The sequence below is a fragment of the Puma concolor genome, chromosome E3 (genome assembly GCF_028749965.1).
Source record: "Puma concolor isolate L17-30 chromosome E3, mPumCon1.1.hap2, whole genome shotgun sequence".
Lineage (NCBI taxonomy): Eukaryota > Metazoa > Chordata > Mammalia > Carnivora > Felidae > Puma > Puma concolor.
The window spans coordinates 8,036,357-8,051,750 of record NC_141682.1 but is presented as its reverse complement, the minus strand read 5'-3'; the positions used below and the strand labels follow the sequence as shown (position 1 = coordinate 8,051,750).

Below are 15,394 nucleotides of genomic sequence, written 5' to 3'. Positions count from 1 at the left end.
GGCGGGCAGCCATCTTGCTACAAACACAAACAGAGAGGAGCGGCCGCCGCGGGAGCGCCAGCGCCCCCTCCCCCGCCGCCGCTGCCGCCGTCGCCGCCGCCCCCCGGCCCGCCGCGCGCCGCCAACGCCCCGGGACCGGAGCCTCGCGCCGCCCGCCCGCCGCGGTAAGCGCTCGGCGGCTCCGCGGACCCCGGCCCGCCGCCGGGCCCGGGGCAGGCCCGCCCCCGACGCCGAGGCGGCCGCGCCGAGCCTGCGAGAGCCAGAGCGAGAGCGCGGGCCGCCGGCACGGACCCTCCCGCGCCTCTGCCCAGGCCGCCGCCGCCGCCGCAGCCCCTCGGTGCGTCCGCACTCCCGCCGGCCCTTCCCCGGCACGGCCCCGAGGGAGGCCGGGCCCCTCCCGGGGGGCGGCCGCCCTCGCCCCGCGCACCTGGCGCCCCCTCCCTGAAGGGCACGCCGTCCTCCCGGGCGGCCCGCCTCCTTCCCACCCCCGCGCTCCTAACGGTCGCCCTCGGGCCCCTCGGCAGCCCTGCCCGGCCCCCTCCCGTCCATCCGCATCCTCCGCCGGGCCCGCCCGGGGCCCCCCGACCCTAATGCCCGGCGGTCCCCGGAGACTTCCCCGGCGTGCTCCGGGCTCTTATAATTAGCTGGGCCCAGCGGCTCTGAAAGTCCAGGCGTTCCGTGACTTTGGCCAACGTGGAAGCCTTTCCTCTTAACCAAAGCACCTCCACTGGGTCTTCACCTAAATCTCCTTTCCACGAGCGACATTAGTGCTTGGTCATTGGGGTCTCCTTGCTCCCTGTTGCCTGACCGTTTTCAACACCTAAGTCTTTACTGTCTCCAGGCCAGGCTCTTCCCAGCCCAGCGCCTCTGATGCAGCAGCTCCCCGGCCACGGCCCCTCACACTTTGGCTTTTTTTTTTCCCCCCTCCTTCTTCTTCCTTCCTAAGTTAACTTAAAAGCAACCCTCATCTCGCATTTCTTACCCGGCCGTTACTAGAATTCCCAGTAAGCTCCCAGGTCTGGTCCTTCATAGGGCCCCGGCCCTGGGAGATGCTAAGTCAATTGTTGTTGGCCCATTCTTTCCTCCACCCGCCCCAGTCTCACTGCCCTCTCCTTATTGCTGCTTGCCCAAAGATCAGCCTCCACACAATCTCTCTACTGCTCCTCTGAGCTGGCAGTTAGTTGCACCTTAGCCCTCCACCCCCCGCCTCTGCATCTGAAGCCCTATGGGCGCCGACAGGGTAGTCCCCTTTGCCACTCATGATGTGGGAGTTCGCTCTCCAGGTCCTTCATCTGTACTGTTCCCTGTGTGTCTCAGGCCACCCACCCTCACTCAGCTCCAGTCTTAGTTTCTAGTTGTTGGTCTGGTGTGTAATTGGGAAGGATCGAGATGGATCTGGATTTTGTGTTGCTGCCTTGGTCTGGGGACCCAGGGCCTTAGGAGACCTATATGGCGATTACAGCCAAGTGAGTTGTGTTCCTAGACCTCTGGCCCGGCTTTTTAAGCCAGGGGACAGATTAGTATTGTTGCCGTTTGAGAAATTAAAGGACTGTAGTTTGTTGTTGTCTGTGGTTGGAGTTAGGGGTAGAAACAGTAGTCTCAATTTAAACAGCAAGGGAGAAGAGATTGCTACGTGAAAGATTTATAAAACTAAAGGAAATTTAAAACAGCCTGAAACTCACAAAGTACTCAGGGTGCTTCTGCTGCTAGTGCATCCCTTCTCCAGTCTCGAACAGAGTGTCTGGGGACATGGGGTCCCCTGTGGGGCCAGCTGCATCCTTCCTTCCTTGTTTTCCCTGGCTAGGTCCCAAGACTGGGCAAGTGGGTAGAAGGGATCAAATGAGGTAAAGTGTGAAAGCGCTTTGAAAACTTAACTGGTAAACGTGCCAAGGGGCGTTATTTGTCATGATGGCTCAGAGAGGAGAGAGCTGGGATCGCTCACCAGGTGGGGGGAACATGGGCTTGCACCCCTTTCTGAGCTTTCTCAGTTACCCCCCCGGGCCTGGAGGATCTTCGCATCCTGAGAAAGGGCAGAGTCACTTCCCAACAGGTTTGGGACTGGGCGGTTGTTGGTTGCTCAGATGTCGGGGAATTTGGGACTCCACTTCTGTTAATAGTGGTACCTTTCTGTGCCAAGGCACATAGCTCTGGAATGGGGCTAATTTTAGGGTTGATGGAATGAGGAAATAACATTAACTTAGCGTGTGCTAGGACTGCCCATTCTTGGGATCTTTTTCTTCTCAGAGTTCTGAACCCCAGAGAACAGGCTTCCCTCCTGTTCCTGCAAGCCTGTTGTGAACACCCTGGACCAGTATATCTTTTTCCCTCAACTCCAGCAGGGGGCAGCCTTTTAATAGCAATAAATCTAAAGCTCGGAGGGAGAGGGTATACCAAGGCCTGAGAAAGAAGATGGGACAGAGGGCTGGAGGGAGCCGGGCAGGCAGATGAGGCAGGCAGGTGCTGAAGGTAGGGGTGGCGGGTAAGCGGGAAAGAGCCTGGAGGAGACGCTGAGATCAAGAAGCCAGGAAAGGGTGCTGCCCCCAGTCCTGTCTGCTGTCTGTCCCGGCCCTTTCCTTCACTGGAAAGGGATCCAAACAGGTGGCTTCGAGAGTTTGTGATGGAGAAACTTTGCACAATTTTTTTAATCTCTTCTTAAGGATTTCCCTCCTGGCAGGGTTTCAGATTTCTCTCAAGGGACAGTATAATTAGGAAAAGATTTCCCTGCTTTTAGGGGAGACTGAACTGAAATAAATTTGGTTTCTCCTGTCTTCTGTTCTTCCCCGTAAACACAGAGCAGGCTTTACCTGTGCTTGTGATATGGAGGAGGCGTCCTGAGCCCGGGCACTGTCGCCGCATTGGGCCCACTAATTTCTTGTTGTGGGGGGCTGTCATGCGCCTTGTTGGAGGCCAGTAGCGCCTTTCAAGTCACGCCTACCAAAACCGTATCCAGATACTGCCACATGTGCCCTGGAGCGCAGGCGCCCCAGTTGAGAACCCCTGGCTCAGAGGACACAGAAGCACGCCTGGTCAGAAGGTGGGAACCACCGGCAGCTCGTGTGCTGCTTCGCAGTGCTTCCTTTGGTCTGAAGGACGACCCGACAGCCACCGGCTGCTGGACCAGGTCCCCCTGTGGCCAGGCCAGCCCGGAGACGTGACTTTCCTCCAGCCGCTCCTCTGCTTCCTCCGCCCTGACTGCCTTTCCTTGCTTCTGCAGTTTCCCTGCTTCTCACACCGGGAACCACTTTTCCTCAGTTTGCCAGTCTGCGACCGGGACAGAAAGGTGAAGGCCGGAAGAGGAGAGCTGCCTTTGCCACTCCCTGGAAGGGAGGGAGGGTGAGTTGTCCCTGTTATCTCACAGCGGCCTTCCATGAGGATGGGGCTCTTCTGGAAAGAATCGCAAGGGGCTCAGAACAGCCTCTCCTGAGGTTTGTTTGCAGGAATGTGTGGTGTTTTCTTTGGAGTGAGGAGGACCTCGGTATGTAATAGGTATTCCCAAATGTCTCTTTTTTTCCCCCCTAAACCTTTTTTTTTTTTTCTTCTCCTGCCGGGGTGGGGGTGGTAAAACAGGCCATTTAACCATTTTTGAGTGTACGATTCTGCAAGGTTAAGTACGTTCACGTTGTTGTGCAACTGTCCCCACTGTCCCATCTTCAGAACTCTTTCGTTGGTCCCATTTTGGCTGAAACTTCTTACCTATTAAGTACTTCCCAACCCTGGCCCCTATTGTTCTATGTGTCTCTAAATTTGGCTGCTCAAGGAATCTCAAACAAGAGGAATCCTGTGGTGTTTGCTCTTTTATGACTGGGCTGTTTCATTTAGCATAGTGTCTTCAAGGTTGATTGGGCAGATTAGGTAAGGGCTGTAGCGTGGAAAGAAGGAACCTTACTCTGTTGTCCTGGGAGGCCTGCGTGAATCCAGTGAAAGGAAGAGCTTTTCAAATGTTTTTATTTATTTTTGAGAGAGGCAGAGCGTGAGTGGGGGAGGGGCAGAGAGAGAGAGAGAGAGACACACACACACACAGGATCCGAAGCAGGCTCCAGGCTCTGAGCTGTCAGCAAAAAACCCCGATGAGAGGCTCGAACCCACGAACACCGAGATTGTGACCGGAGCCGAAGTCAGACGCTTAATGGACTAAGCCACCCAGGTGCCCCTTTTCAACACCATGTGTCTCCTGAGAGCCACGTGTGCCGTGGTGTGCTCTGTCGCCAGGAATGTCCAGTTGGGGCTGTTGCAGAAGAGATGGTCATGCCAGGGACAAGTCCACCCTGTTGTAGACAACCTCCAAAGCTGGGTTTCCTCCTAGGACACCAGGATTTTGGAAGCGGGTCCCACTTCTGTCATGGTGTTCTGCTTTGTCTTCCCGTCTGCAGCTGTGAGAGCTACTGCCCCTTGACCCCTCTGGAAGAAACCCTTCCGCCTTTCTTCGCAGAATCGTGGAGTCTTGGACTTGATGGAAACTGTGGAGGCACTCTGGTCCGGCTTCCTCCCCAGCCAGTGAGGGAAGCCCTTGTGCAGCTCCCTGAGACCTCACCCACCCATCCTTGCTCAGAACCGCCAGGGATGCGCTGCCCCCTGAGAGCCTCTCCTGCTGTTCCTTAGGAGGACAGGTCGCTGCCACTGCCACTACTTCTGTCAACCTCATTTTTACTTTATGGTGAGAGGGGCTTTTGCCTGGTTTGTAGCATAATGTTCCCTTTTTGGTTCTTAGTAGTTGTGATGGGGCTCTTCCCGATCCCTGGAAAAGTGTGGATTCCTGTTGGGTAAACCAGGCCAAGGGGGCACTGGCTGGACTCACCTGCCTGTGGCCTTCCGTTTGCCCTGTCTTTGGCCCTGGGGTAGGGGCTCCTCACCGCCGCTCCCATTCCACTGGCTTTCCCCCAAAACGGAATCCCTGGATTCTAGCCGCCAAACAGGCAGCCCTGAGAGTTTTCAGGAGGGAGGTAATTTTGCTCCTAGGTTGCATTTGTGATTCTTTCCATAACTGATGGTTTTTTGTCTCTAGGGTATTTGTGGCTCTGATGTTTTGTTTGTTAGTTTCCTTGCTTGCTTGTGTTTTACCTTTGTTCTGAGTGTCCCCCATGCCTCAACCAGCCCCTTCCCAAATACCACGCCACCCTGCGAGGGCGCTTAGGCCTGGAGAGGTACCTGGCGTGCTCTGCCACAATGCCAGCGCCTCTGTTAGCTCTGCTGGGTCAGTTAACTGGTCTTGAGGCCTAGCAGGGGGGACAGAGATGAGAAAGAGCAGGGTCCGTGGCTCCCTGCGCCGGATAACTAGAAGCCTCCCGCAGCTGTGGATCTCCCCATGTTGTGGGCCAGAGGAGGGCCAGAGGTGGGGAGACCCACCCGGCCCATTAGTTTAACCCCAGTTTTATTTTCTTGCCTCTCGGTAAGGATCTTTCCCTGATGTGAAGCTCCCTCCCTGGACACCACTGTAGTCAGGTCAGCGTCCTGTAGCTTGGAGACCTTGGTTCATTCCAGGACAGGCCCCTACCTGAAGAGAGCCCCGGCCCGGCCCGGCCCTACCTGCTTCCTGGGGCAAGGCTGCCAAGTAAGTCTGGGGTAGAGGGAGGTACCCTTTGCTGAAGCTGGAAAGGGCTCCAGCTGCCCTGTTTTCCTTCCTTCCCCCAGGTCTTCCCCCGTTGCGACAGTTCACTTAACTCATGGTGTGAGTGGCACGTGGCTGGCTTAGGTGAGTCCTTTCAGAGTTCATTAGGCGGGCTTCCATTTCTTCTCTTCTTGTGGTTCTCTAGGTGTGTGATGTGTTGTCTCCGAGGCCTAGTGTCCCTGTGTCTCCACAGGTGTTTGGAGAGTGAACGCCAGGTCCCCCCCTTGTCTCTTCAGCCCCTCAGACCTTGAGGATACACCTGGCTCCACAATGGCAGCAGAGACCCTCAATTTTGGGCCTGAGTGGTGAGTCACACATGCTTTGGATGGCTCAGAGAAACCAGGAAGAAGAGGGCTGCCCGGATTCCTGTTTCTCTCCTTTCCTGTGTCCCTTTTCTAGGCTGAGGGCCCTTTCCAGCGGTGGCAGTGTGGCCTCTCCACCCCCGTCCCCTGCCATGCCCAAATACAAGCTGGCTGACTATCGCTACGGGCGAGAAGAGATGCTGGCTCTCTACGTCAAGGAGAACAAGGTGGGGCTAGGCGAGAGTGTGGGGTGTGTGGCCCTGTTGCCCATTTGGTCTCAGCCAGTGGAGGGGGTCCAGGAGCACGTGGGACCTCCGCTCTGCCCCGGTTGACAGGTACCCGATGAGCTGCAGGACAAGGAGTTTGCTGCGGTGCTGCAGGAGGAGCCACTGCAGCCCCTGGCGCTGGAGCCTTTGACTGAGGAGGAGCAGGTGGGCCTGGGCTGGAGCCTTGCAGGGCAGGGTGCTGGGTCTCCATCTTGGAGAGAGGGGCCAAAGCTGGAAAGACAGGTGGTGGAGGTTGTGGTTCTGGGCAGGGTGGGGGGGGGCGGCGGGTGCCTGGGTCCTCACTCCCACCCCTGGCTCCCTCCTCAGAGAAACTTCTCCCTGTCAGTGAACAGTGTGGCTGTGCTGAGGCTGATGGGGAAGGGGGCCGGCCCCCCCCTAGGTGGCGCCTCCCGCGGCAGGGGCAGCACTCGGAGCCGAGGTAGAGGGGGTGACCACGTGTTCCGGGGGCGGGCCGAGGTGGGGCCCATGGTTTTGAGGGTGCAGAGAGACGATCGAGCAGGCTTCCCACGTGTATCTCCTCCTTTCTCCAGGCCGAGGCCGTGGTGACAGTTGCTTTTACCAAAGAAGCATCGAAGAAGGCGAAGGGGCCTTTGGTCGAAACCCCCGGGAGATCCAGCGTAGCCAGAGTTGGGATGACAGGTGCTAGCAGCATCATGGCAGAGCAGAGAAGCCCTGTGGCGGGTTCTGGTGTCATGTGGAGGGGTTCCGCGCCTTTGGCATTAGAGAGCAGCAGGGGATTCACTGAATAAGCCTTGGCCACAAGTCTTCCTCTTTGCCTCCCAACTCCCTGCTGCCTTCCTCTCTTCCCATTTGTCCTGTGATCTCCTGTTCTAATGTGTCCCCTTGGGCTCCCTCCCAAGACTGACTTTTCTCTAACCACCCCCCCCCCAGCCCTCCCTCTCCCCACCCTTCTCAGGGCAGAAGGGACAAGTTGTGCAGAGATGCTGCAGGTTGGGGAGGGGAAGCTGTCCTGGTTTGACCAACACCTTTTCCTTCCGCAGAGGCGAGAGAAGGTTTGAGAAGTCGGCCAGGAGGGATGGAGGTATGGAGAGTGGCAAGGGCGATGGCCGCGTCCTGAGGGTCCCTGAGAGGTGGGGGGAGGACTGAAATGGGTGACCACATGAGGGGAAGGTGTTTCCTGAGGGAGGTGGTGGGAGCAGGAGGGCCTGGAGCTGGGCTCCTTCTTTATCACGAGGTGTGTAGTAAGAGTCTTCCAGGAACCGTGGCTGCCCTTCCACTGACTGTGTCTTCCCCTGTTTCCAAGCGCGATCCGGGTTTGAGGAGGGAGGGGCTGGCCCGAGGAAGGAACATGCCCGCTCAGATAGCGAGAATTGGCGTTCTCTCCGAGAGGAGCAAGAGGAAGAGGAGGAAGGCAGTTGGAGACTTGGGGCAGGACCCCGGCGAGATGGCGACCGCTGGCGCTCAGCCAGCCCTGGTGAGGTTGGGGCCGGATGGGTGTTGTGGGGGGCATTGGTGGCAAGAGCTTCCTGAGGGTGTGTTCCCGCAGCCGGGTGGAGGGAACAGAAAGTTTCCTGGAGTGGAGCGGGTGGGAGGGCAGACTTGGAGATGCCGGTTCCCGGTGGGGGCGCCGGGGGGGGGGGGGGGTTCCCCAGTGGGCAGCAGAAGAGCGAAAGCCAGCTTGCCCAGGATACTGATTCTCCTTCTCTTGACTTTTTCTGCCCAGATAGCGGTCCCCGCTCTGCTGGCTGGCGGGAACATGGGGACCGGCGTCGCAAGTTTGAATTTGATATTCGAGGGGATCGAGGAGGGTGTGGTGAAGAGGAGGGGCGGGGTGGGGGAGGCAGCGCTCACCTGCGGAGGTGCCGAGGGCCTGACGGCTTTGAGGAGGACAAGGATGGGCTCCCCGAATGGTGCCTGGACGACGAGGATGAGGAGATGGGCACCTTTGATGCCTCTGGGGCCTTTCTGCCTCTCAAGGTATTCGTGAGGGGGCGAGGGGAAGGTCTGTGCTGGCGGGTGGTGGGACCTACCCCAGCAGGGGCCTCTCCCACTCATCCTCTGCCCCTCGTCCCCACTGGGTTCCGTAACCCCGTGCAGAAGGGCCCCAAGGAGCCTATTCCTGAGGAGCAGGAGCTCGACTTCCAGGGCCTGGAGGAAGAGGAGGAAGAACCTTCTGAAGCGCTAGATGAGGCGGGCCCTGAGGCGGGTGAGCCCGAGGAGCAGGGTGGGGTGGGGAGGAGAGGAGGCGGGCAGGCAGAAGGCCCTCACCAGGCTAGGCACCAGCTGTCCACCCGCCTTCAGAAGAAGGTGGCCTGTGAGAAGAGCGGGTGTCGTCAGGCGGGAGGAACTCAGTGGGGCTGTCTGAAAGGCAGAGTGCCAGGCGAAACCCCGATGTAATCAAGACGACCTGTGAAAATTCCTTGGAGGACTTAAGGAATGTGGTGCCAAGAGTGGTGTTGCGTGTACAGCCCTAGGCGGTGACCCGGACACGCTCCCGACGTGTCTGGTGTCGCAAAGTGGGGTTTGTGGTGCTGATTGGTTGGATGTTAGCGGGGTCGACCAAAGCTAGGTGGGAGGATTCAGTGTCCAGAGGCCTAGATTCTGGCCACAGGTGGAGGATTTATGCCAAGTCATCTTTAAGGCCTTCCAGCTGGTTGGTTTTGAATTCTGGTAATTGCCCTTCTCTTTCAGGAGGGAAGGAGCTCACCCCACTGCCTCCCCAGGAGGAAAACTCCAGCTCCCCACCCCCACTGACCACCTTGGGCCCGCTCTGGGGAACTAACGGGGAAGGCGACGATGCTACAGAGAAAGACCTGCCGGCGACTGAAGGTAGCCTGGGGTTGACGGGGGCGGGGGATGCTCCCCTTCCTTGGAGGGGGCGGGGAGAGAGCTAGAATCACAGCCCTCTCCTCTGGAATGAGGGTGGATGGGGGGGGGGGGGTGTTTCCTTCCTGTCTCGGGATCTTCTGTTGCACTTCTTTTCTTCGCTCCTAGACGATATGAGGGGGATGCAGCTGAGTCCCGGGGTGGGCTCACCCCCTGGTCCACCCGGAGATCTGGAGGATGATGAAGGCCTGAAGCACCTGCAGCAGGTGTGGGAGAAGCCTAAGAAGGTTCTAGGGATCCTCCCCTACAGAGGACAGGGGGGCGTTCCATCTGTCGCCACCCAGTTCCTACTTTCCCCGTCTGTCTGCCTTGTGATCTGACCTCCCGGCTCCACCCTGACCTCAGCCTCAGCCTCGGCCTCGTCTTGGTGTTGCCTTCTTGGGCCGTTGAGCCTTCCCTCTCTCCCTGGTCTCCCAGGAGGCAGAGAAGCTGGTGGCCTCCCTGCAGGACAGCTCCCTGGAGGAAGAGCAGTTTACAGCTGCCATGCAGGCCCAGGGTCTGCGCCACTCAGCAGCTGCCACTGCCCTCCCTCTCAGCCACGGTGCGGCCCGGAAGTGGTTCTACAAGGACCCACAGGGGGAGATCCAAGGTGCTCGTGGGGAGTGGGAGCCATGCAGTGGGAGCTCGGGGGGCGGGGGTGGGTGGGCAGGAGGACGACCTCATTCTCGTTCAGGGCTTCTCGGGCGTAGCTTTCTGACCGAAGTCCCCTTTCCCTTGGTCCAGGCCCCTTTACAACACAGGAGATGGCGGAGTGGTTCCAGGCGGGCTATTTTTCCATGGCACTGCTTGTGAAGCGGGGCTGTGATGAGGGCTTCCAGCCACTGGGTGAGGTGATCAAGATGTGGGGTCGCGTGCCCTTTGCCCCGGGACCCTCACCACCCCCACTGCTGGTGAGCACGTCCACCTGGAGAGGAGCAGGGCGGGGAAGCGGGAGCCGGACGGATGGCGGCGGGTGGTGCGGAGCGAGACCAGGTCAGAGGCACAGAAGCGCTCTGGCCCCCACTCAGGGCAACATGGACCAGGAGCGGCTGAAGAAGCAGCAGGAGCTGGCGGCCGCGGCCTTGTACCAGCAGCTGCAGCACCAGCAGTTTCTGCAGCTGGTTGGCAGGTACGGGGGCCTTGAAGGCCTTGTGGGTCAGGCCGGGCGCCGGCTGTGTGGCCTCTCCCCGCTCGACACCAGTCTCCGTGTCTGCAGCCGGCAGCTCCCGCAGTGCGCGCTCCGGGAAAAGGCCGCTCTGGGGGACCTGACGCCGCCCCAGCAGCAGCTCACTGCGTTCCTCCAGCAGCTCCAAGCTCTCAAACCGCCCAGGTCCGGGGCCAGTCTGTGCAGGGGGGGAGGTGGGCAGAGCCGAGAGGGACTCCGGTCCTGAGAATCCTCGCTCTGCTCCTCAGAGGCGGGGACCAGAACCTGCTCCCGACCATGAACCGGTCCTTGTCGGTGCCGGATTCGGGCCCCCTCTGGGACATACATACCTCAGCCTCATCACAGTCAGGTGTGTGGCCAGCCTGTCCCCTGCCCCCACTTTCTGAACCCCAGTGCCCCAATCCCGGGGGGGCGGGCCAGGGGCTCTGTGTCTGCTCCCATCCCCTTGCGCTCTAGCCCGGTGGCACTCTGAGCTTCTTCCTGCAGCTGCTTTGCTTCCTGCAGGCGGTGAGGCCAGTCTTTGGGACATACCAATTAACTCTTCGACTCAGGGTCCAATTCTAGAACAACTCCAGCTGCAACACAAAGTGAGTGGGCTTCAGGGGGCTGGGGTCCTGGGGTGGCAGGGGCCAGACCGTCGCAGGGGAAGGCTGGGTGCCCCCACTCTGCCGTCTGAGCTGGCTTCCTGTGCCAGTTCCAAGAGCGCAGAGAAGTGGAGCTCAGGGCGAAGCGGGAGGAGGAGGAGCGCAAGCGGCGGGAGGAGAAGCGCCGGCAGCAGCAGCAGCAGGAGGAGCAGAAGCGGCGGCAGGAAGAAGAGGAGCTGTTTCGGCGCAAGCAGGTGGGTGCCCAGCTGGGCCTCCCCCGCTGGGCTGGGGCCCGGGGCCGGCCACGCGCTCTCCCCGCGTCTTCCCGTGTCTCACCACGTCTCCTCGCGTCTCCTCGCGTCTCCTCGCGTCTCCCCGCTCCAGGTGCGGCAGCAGGAGCTCCTGCTGAAGCTGCTGCAGCAGCAGCAGGCAGCGGCCGCCGTCCCGGCGTCCCCCGCACCCAGCTCCCCGCCACCGTTGTGGGCCGGCCTGGCCAAGCAGGGGCTGTCCATGAAGACGCTGCTGGAGCTGCAGCTGGAGGGCGAGCGGCAGCTGCATAAGCAGCCCCCACCTCGGGAGCCGTCGCGGGCCCAGGCCCCCAACCACCGTGTGGTGAGCAGGCGGGCCGTCCCTTCCCCCACCGACCGATTGGCTGGTCTTGAGCCCTCAGGAACCCCTTCCAGTTATAGTTCCCAGGGTGACCGGGGGGTGGGGGGAGCGGGGGGAGGGATGGTTGAGCCCAAGGTACAGACCTGACTCTGAAGGCTCTCGCTTCTGGGCGGCCCTCACCTTGCCGCGCTCTGCCACCTAAACGAGCCCCCCTCCCCACCTAGCTGTTTGGAGTGCGTGTGTCTGTGTTTGGGTCACCCTGACTTCTGCCATCTGTAGCAGCTCGGGGGCCTGGGCGCTGCTCCTCTGAACCAGTGGGTGTCTGAGGCTGGGCCACTGTGGGGCGGGCCCGACAAGAGTGGGGGCAGCAGCGGTGGCCTGGGGCTCTGGGAGGACACCCTCAAGAGCAGCGGGAGCCTGGCCCGCAGCCTGGGCCTGAAGAACAGCCGGAGCAGCCCCTCTCTCAGGTGGGTGCCGGGGGTCTGTCTGTGCGGCGGGGCGGGGGAGGGGGAGACCCTGACCTGCCTCAGCAGATTTCATGCCTCCGGTTCGTCCCCGTCCTGCTCAGTGACTCGTACAGCCACCTGTCAGGCCGGCCTGTGCGCAAAAAGACAGAGGAGGAAGAGAAGCTGCTGAAGCTGCTCCAGGGCATCCCCAGGCCCCAGGACGGCTTCACCCAGTGGTGTGAGCAGATGCTGCACACATTGAGCACCACAGGCAGCCTGGACGGTATGGGCAGCAGCCCCTGAGGGTGCCGGGCTGGCCCGGGGCTTCCCGACCTGCATCAGGTGGGCCCTGACAGCCCGCCTCTCCTGCCCCTTAGTGCCCATGGCTGTAGCGATCCTCAAGGAGGTAGAATCCCCCTACGATGTCCACGATTATATCCGGTCCTGCTTGGGGGACACGCTGGAAGCCAAAGAATTTGCCAAACAGTTCCTGGAGCGGAGGGCCAAACAGAAAGCCAGCCAGCAGCGGCAGCAGGTGAGGCTCCGTTGGCTCCCCCGGCAGGTGGGATGAGGTGGGATGAGATGGCCCCACGCCGCACTGACCCAGCTTCCTTCTGCGCCCCGCAGGAGGCTTGGCTGAGCGGCGGCTCCCTGCAGACAGCCTTTCAGACCAACCACAGCACCAAACTCGGCCCTGGGGAGGGCAGCAAGGCCAAGAGGCGGGCTCTGATGCTGCACTCGGATCCCAGCATCTTGGGTAAGTTTGGGGGTGCGGCCATGAAGGAGGCTTCTTACTCGTACGGGGCGGGGGCCTGGGGAGAGCTCAAACCCAGCTTCTCCCCGGCTTCAGGGTACTCCCTGCACGGACCTTCTGGTGAGATCGAGAGCGTGGATGACTACTGACCAGCCCGTCCCACCAGCCCCTGGGCTGTAGGCCAGGGGCAGCAGCAGCGGCTTGGACCCTTGGGTCCCCAGCCTGCAGGCTCCCCACGGGAGCATAGGAGGAAGCAGGGGCAGGGTCCCCAGCACTTGTTACAAACCACACGATGCACCTTAACTCACCCACCACGAGGCACTTTACAGATTGGGGGGGAAGGGTTTTTGGTTTTTTTGTTTTTTGGGTTTTTTTTTTTGTTTTTGTTTTTTCTTTTTTTAAAAAGCATTTTAAACCGCATTGAAGAAAACTGTTAGGAGAGACAAAAAAAAATTGTTAAAAACTAGACTCTAAGCACCCCTTCCCCCTGTAGGGACAGTGAGGGTGACAATGGAAGGTCCACAGAGGTCTTTTGGGGTTTTTTTTGTGTATGTGTGTGTGTGTGTGTGTGTTTTGTTTTTTGTTTTTGTTTTTGTTTTTTAAGAAAAAAGAAAATGGAAAAAAAAAAAGGTTAGGAGATTTAAGGAAAAAAAAAAACACACTGTTATTTTGGGGCAGTGGGGACACAGGCCCCATGGACCTGTCCTGCCTGGCCCCCAAGGCTGCACTTACCCTCCCTGCCCCGCAAGGTGGGCCATTGGGGTAACTGGAAGCTGGGGTGCCAGCAGTTTGCACAGCGAGGCCCCCTCAGCCCCGCCGGCCGGACCCGCTGTGAACGGCTCCCTTTGTTGCTGTGACCGTGGCAGAGGTGTCCGTGGTGGGGGCCAAAGTAGCCCCTTGGCTTTGCTGCTTTAGGGGAAAGTTGCACAAATGGGCCGGGCCGCCTCAGCTCTCTAGGCTGCCATCCTGTGCTGGCTGACGGTGGGGAGGGGGAGAGGGCCAGCCGGTGCCAATCTCTTCTGGCCGTCAGGGTGACAGAACTTCCACTCTGGCCCTGGTGAGGGGCTTCTCCCACTGCTGCCATTTGGGGGGACGGCCTGGGTGTGAAGCTGAAAGCCTCAGCTCCCTGCCTTGCCACATGAATGTATTCTTCGGGCCACAAGCCCCTGCTGCGCCTTCTGCCTCAACCCCGTGCGAGGTGGGAGTAGAGCAGTTCCTCCGGGAGCTGGAGAGAGAGGCACCACTTACTGACTGTTTTCTCCTGTGAAAGGGGCAGGAGGAGGGCCTAGGAGGCCAAGGGAGTGGGCAGCATGGGGCTTCGGGTTGCAGTGTGGGGGCTGTCAGAATGGAGCTCCCCCCGCCTGCAGCCAGCTGTGTGGGAAGTGGACCACCCAGCCCTGCTCTGAACCCCCCCCCCCCCATTGACCAAATGGGAGAGGAGCCGGTGGCCTCTCCCCCTCCCTGCTCCCCTGATGCGTTTTTAATGTTGGGTAAGGTGTGGGGGTCAAGAATAGAAGTGTTGTCTCTCCTGGGTCAGGGGAAGGCCACCCTTCTGTTGCTCACCAACTTCTCATTCCCAATCACCTGCCTGGGTTTGTCTCCATTTGTGTGTGTTTTCTTTTCTTTCTTTTCTTTTCTTTTCTTTTTTTTTTTAACAGTTTGTTGTATCTTTTGGGTTTCTCATCTAACTTCTCCCATTGACCTCATTGCTCAGAGTGCAGTATTAGGGCAGGAATCTGCCACTGCCTCCCCTCCATGAATGTATTTGTCCTTCCTGCCCTGGGGAAATGGGGAGTGGCCCATTTTCTTTCCCCATCCATTCTTAGACCACATTTTTTTTGTTCTTTTTTTGTTTTGTTTTGCACCAAAGTGGCAACTGGGTCAGTGTTGGGGGATAAAGCTGGCCTCGGGGGTGGAGGGGCACCCTCCACCTGCTTCTCCCTGGTTTCAACAGTGTTAGCGTCCGTGAAAAGACAATATTCTCTCTAAAGCAATAAGGGGGTGATGGGCCAGGGGGAAATGTCTTGCTGCTGCTGGCCCCCCAGCTCCCCCCCTTCCTCACGCCAGTATTTGGCGGCATTAGAGGTGTCGGGGGGAGTACTGTTGTGACTGAATGTAACCGCCCCCACCCCTGCCGCAGCCAATGCAGGGGAGGGGGGTGACACTCTTCCCTGTTTCTTCCTTTCCCTTCCCCCCAGCTAAAGAGACTTTGAACTTAGGGGGCCCTTGAGCCTGGAGAGGCCTTAACCCTGTGAGGAAGTGTAGGGGGGGCCCTCTCCCACCCCCATCCCCTTCTGAGAGTGGTCAATGTTTACAAGCCCCTGAGCCCCCCCAGCCCAGGGACTCCACCCCCATTGCTGTCCTTTCCCACCCGTCTTCCTGGGCCCCAGCTGCTCTCCCACCCTCCTGGGTTGGGGTGGGTGCAGGGGCTGTTCTGTATCCCCTTGTCTGCCTTGGACCCACAATCTCCCCCACCCTCACCCTGTGTGACTCCCCTCTCTTCTACCTGCCCCTGTAAATATTCCCCTTCCCCCAATAAAACTTGGTGTGTGTTCTCCCCTCTTGATTCTGTGTCTTGTCTTGGGGAAAGGGGCATTGTGATCGGAAAGACAACTCTGAGCTAGGAACTGAGCTGTGGGCCGGGGCAGCTGTGGTCAGCCAGCCAGAGTCTGAGGGCTGTGTGTGTGTGTGTGTGTGTGTGTGTAGGAGCACCCGTGGCCCTGCTGGGCAGGTCCTCCTGCTTGACTTCTGCTTGGGCTGGAGAAGGAGTGGGAGTTTCTCTCTGGTCCTTACTTACAAGGGCCCAGACCCCTGCC

General features: G+C 59.5%; 1 protein-coding gene across 6 annotated transcripts; it reads left to right on the top strand.

Moving 5' to 3' along the window:
• Positions 1-12: 12 nt before the first annotated feature.
• On the top strand, positions 13-15,144 carry GIGYF1 (GRB10 interacting GYF protein 1). Of its 6 annotated transcripts, none has more exons than XM_086692720.1 (29): positions 14-164; positions 3,215-3,333; positions 4,430-4,654; positions 5,392-5,548; positions 5,629-5,689; positions 5,799-5,910; positions 6,005-6,134; positions 6,243-6,338; positions 6,501-6,612; positions 6,725-6,833; positions 7,196-7,236; positions 7,459-7,629; positions 7,879-8,132; positions 8,253-8,361; positions 8,847-8,984; positions 9,150-9,247; positions 9,459-9,630; positions 9,765-9,931; positions 10,049-10,149; positions 10,237-10,350; positions 10,434-10,534; positions 10,690-10,772; positions 10,880-11,023; positions 11,154-11,381; positions 11,661-11,845; positions 11,947-12,107; positions 12,202-12,359; positions 12,452-12,581; positions 12,675-15,144. In XM_086692720.1, exons 6-29 carry the CDS (start codon positions 5,876-5,878, stop codon positions 12,725-12,727), a joined length of 3,090 nt encoding a protein of 1,029 aa, XP_086548846.1. In that variant the 5' UTR covers positions 14-164; positions 3,215-3,333; positions 4,430-4,654; positions 5,392-5,548; positions 5,629-5,689; positions 5,799-5,875; the 3' UTR covers positions 12,728-15,144. The 6 variants fall into 6 exon arrangements, with proteins under 6 accessions (XP_086548844.1, XP_086548842.1, XP_086548846.1 ...); XM_086692719.1 differs by having other exon boundaries at positions 11,658-11,845; XM_086692718.1 differs by having other exon boundaries at positions 13-164; positions 9,765-10,149.
• Positions 15,145-15,394: the final 250 nt, after the last annotated feature.

Bases quoted from the DNA above. Each gene is read 5' to 3' on its own strand.
- GIGYF1 (XM_086692716.1), top strand. From the start codon at position 5,876: ATGGCAGCAGAGACCCTCAATTTTGGGCCTGAGTG. The intron at 7,630-7,878 runs GTGAGGTTGGGG...TTTTCTGCCCAG, and splicing joins CTGGCGCTCAGCCAGCCCTG to ATAGCGGTCCCCGCTCTGCT. The intron at 10,351-10,433 runs GTCCGGGGCCAG...TCTGCTCCTCAG, and splicing joins CAAGCTCTCAAACCGCCCAG to AGGCGGGGACCAGAACCTGC.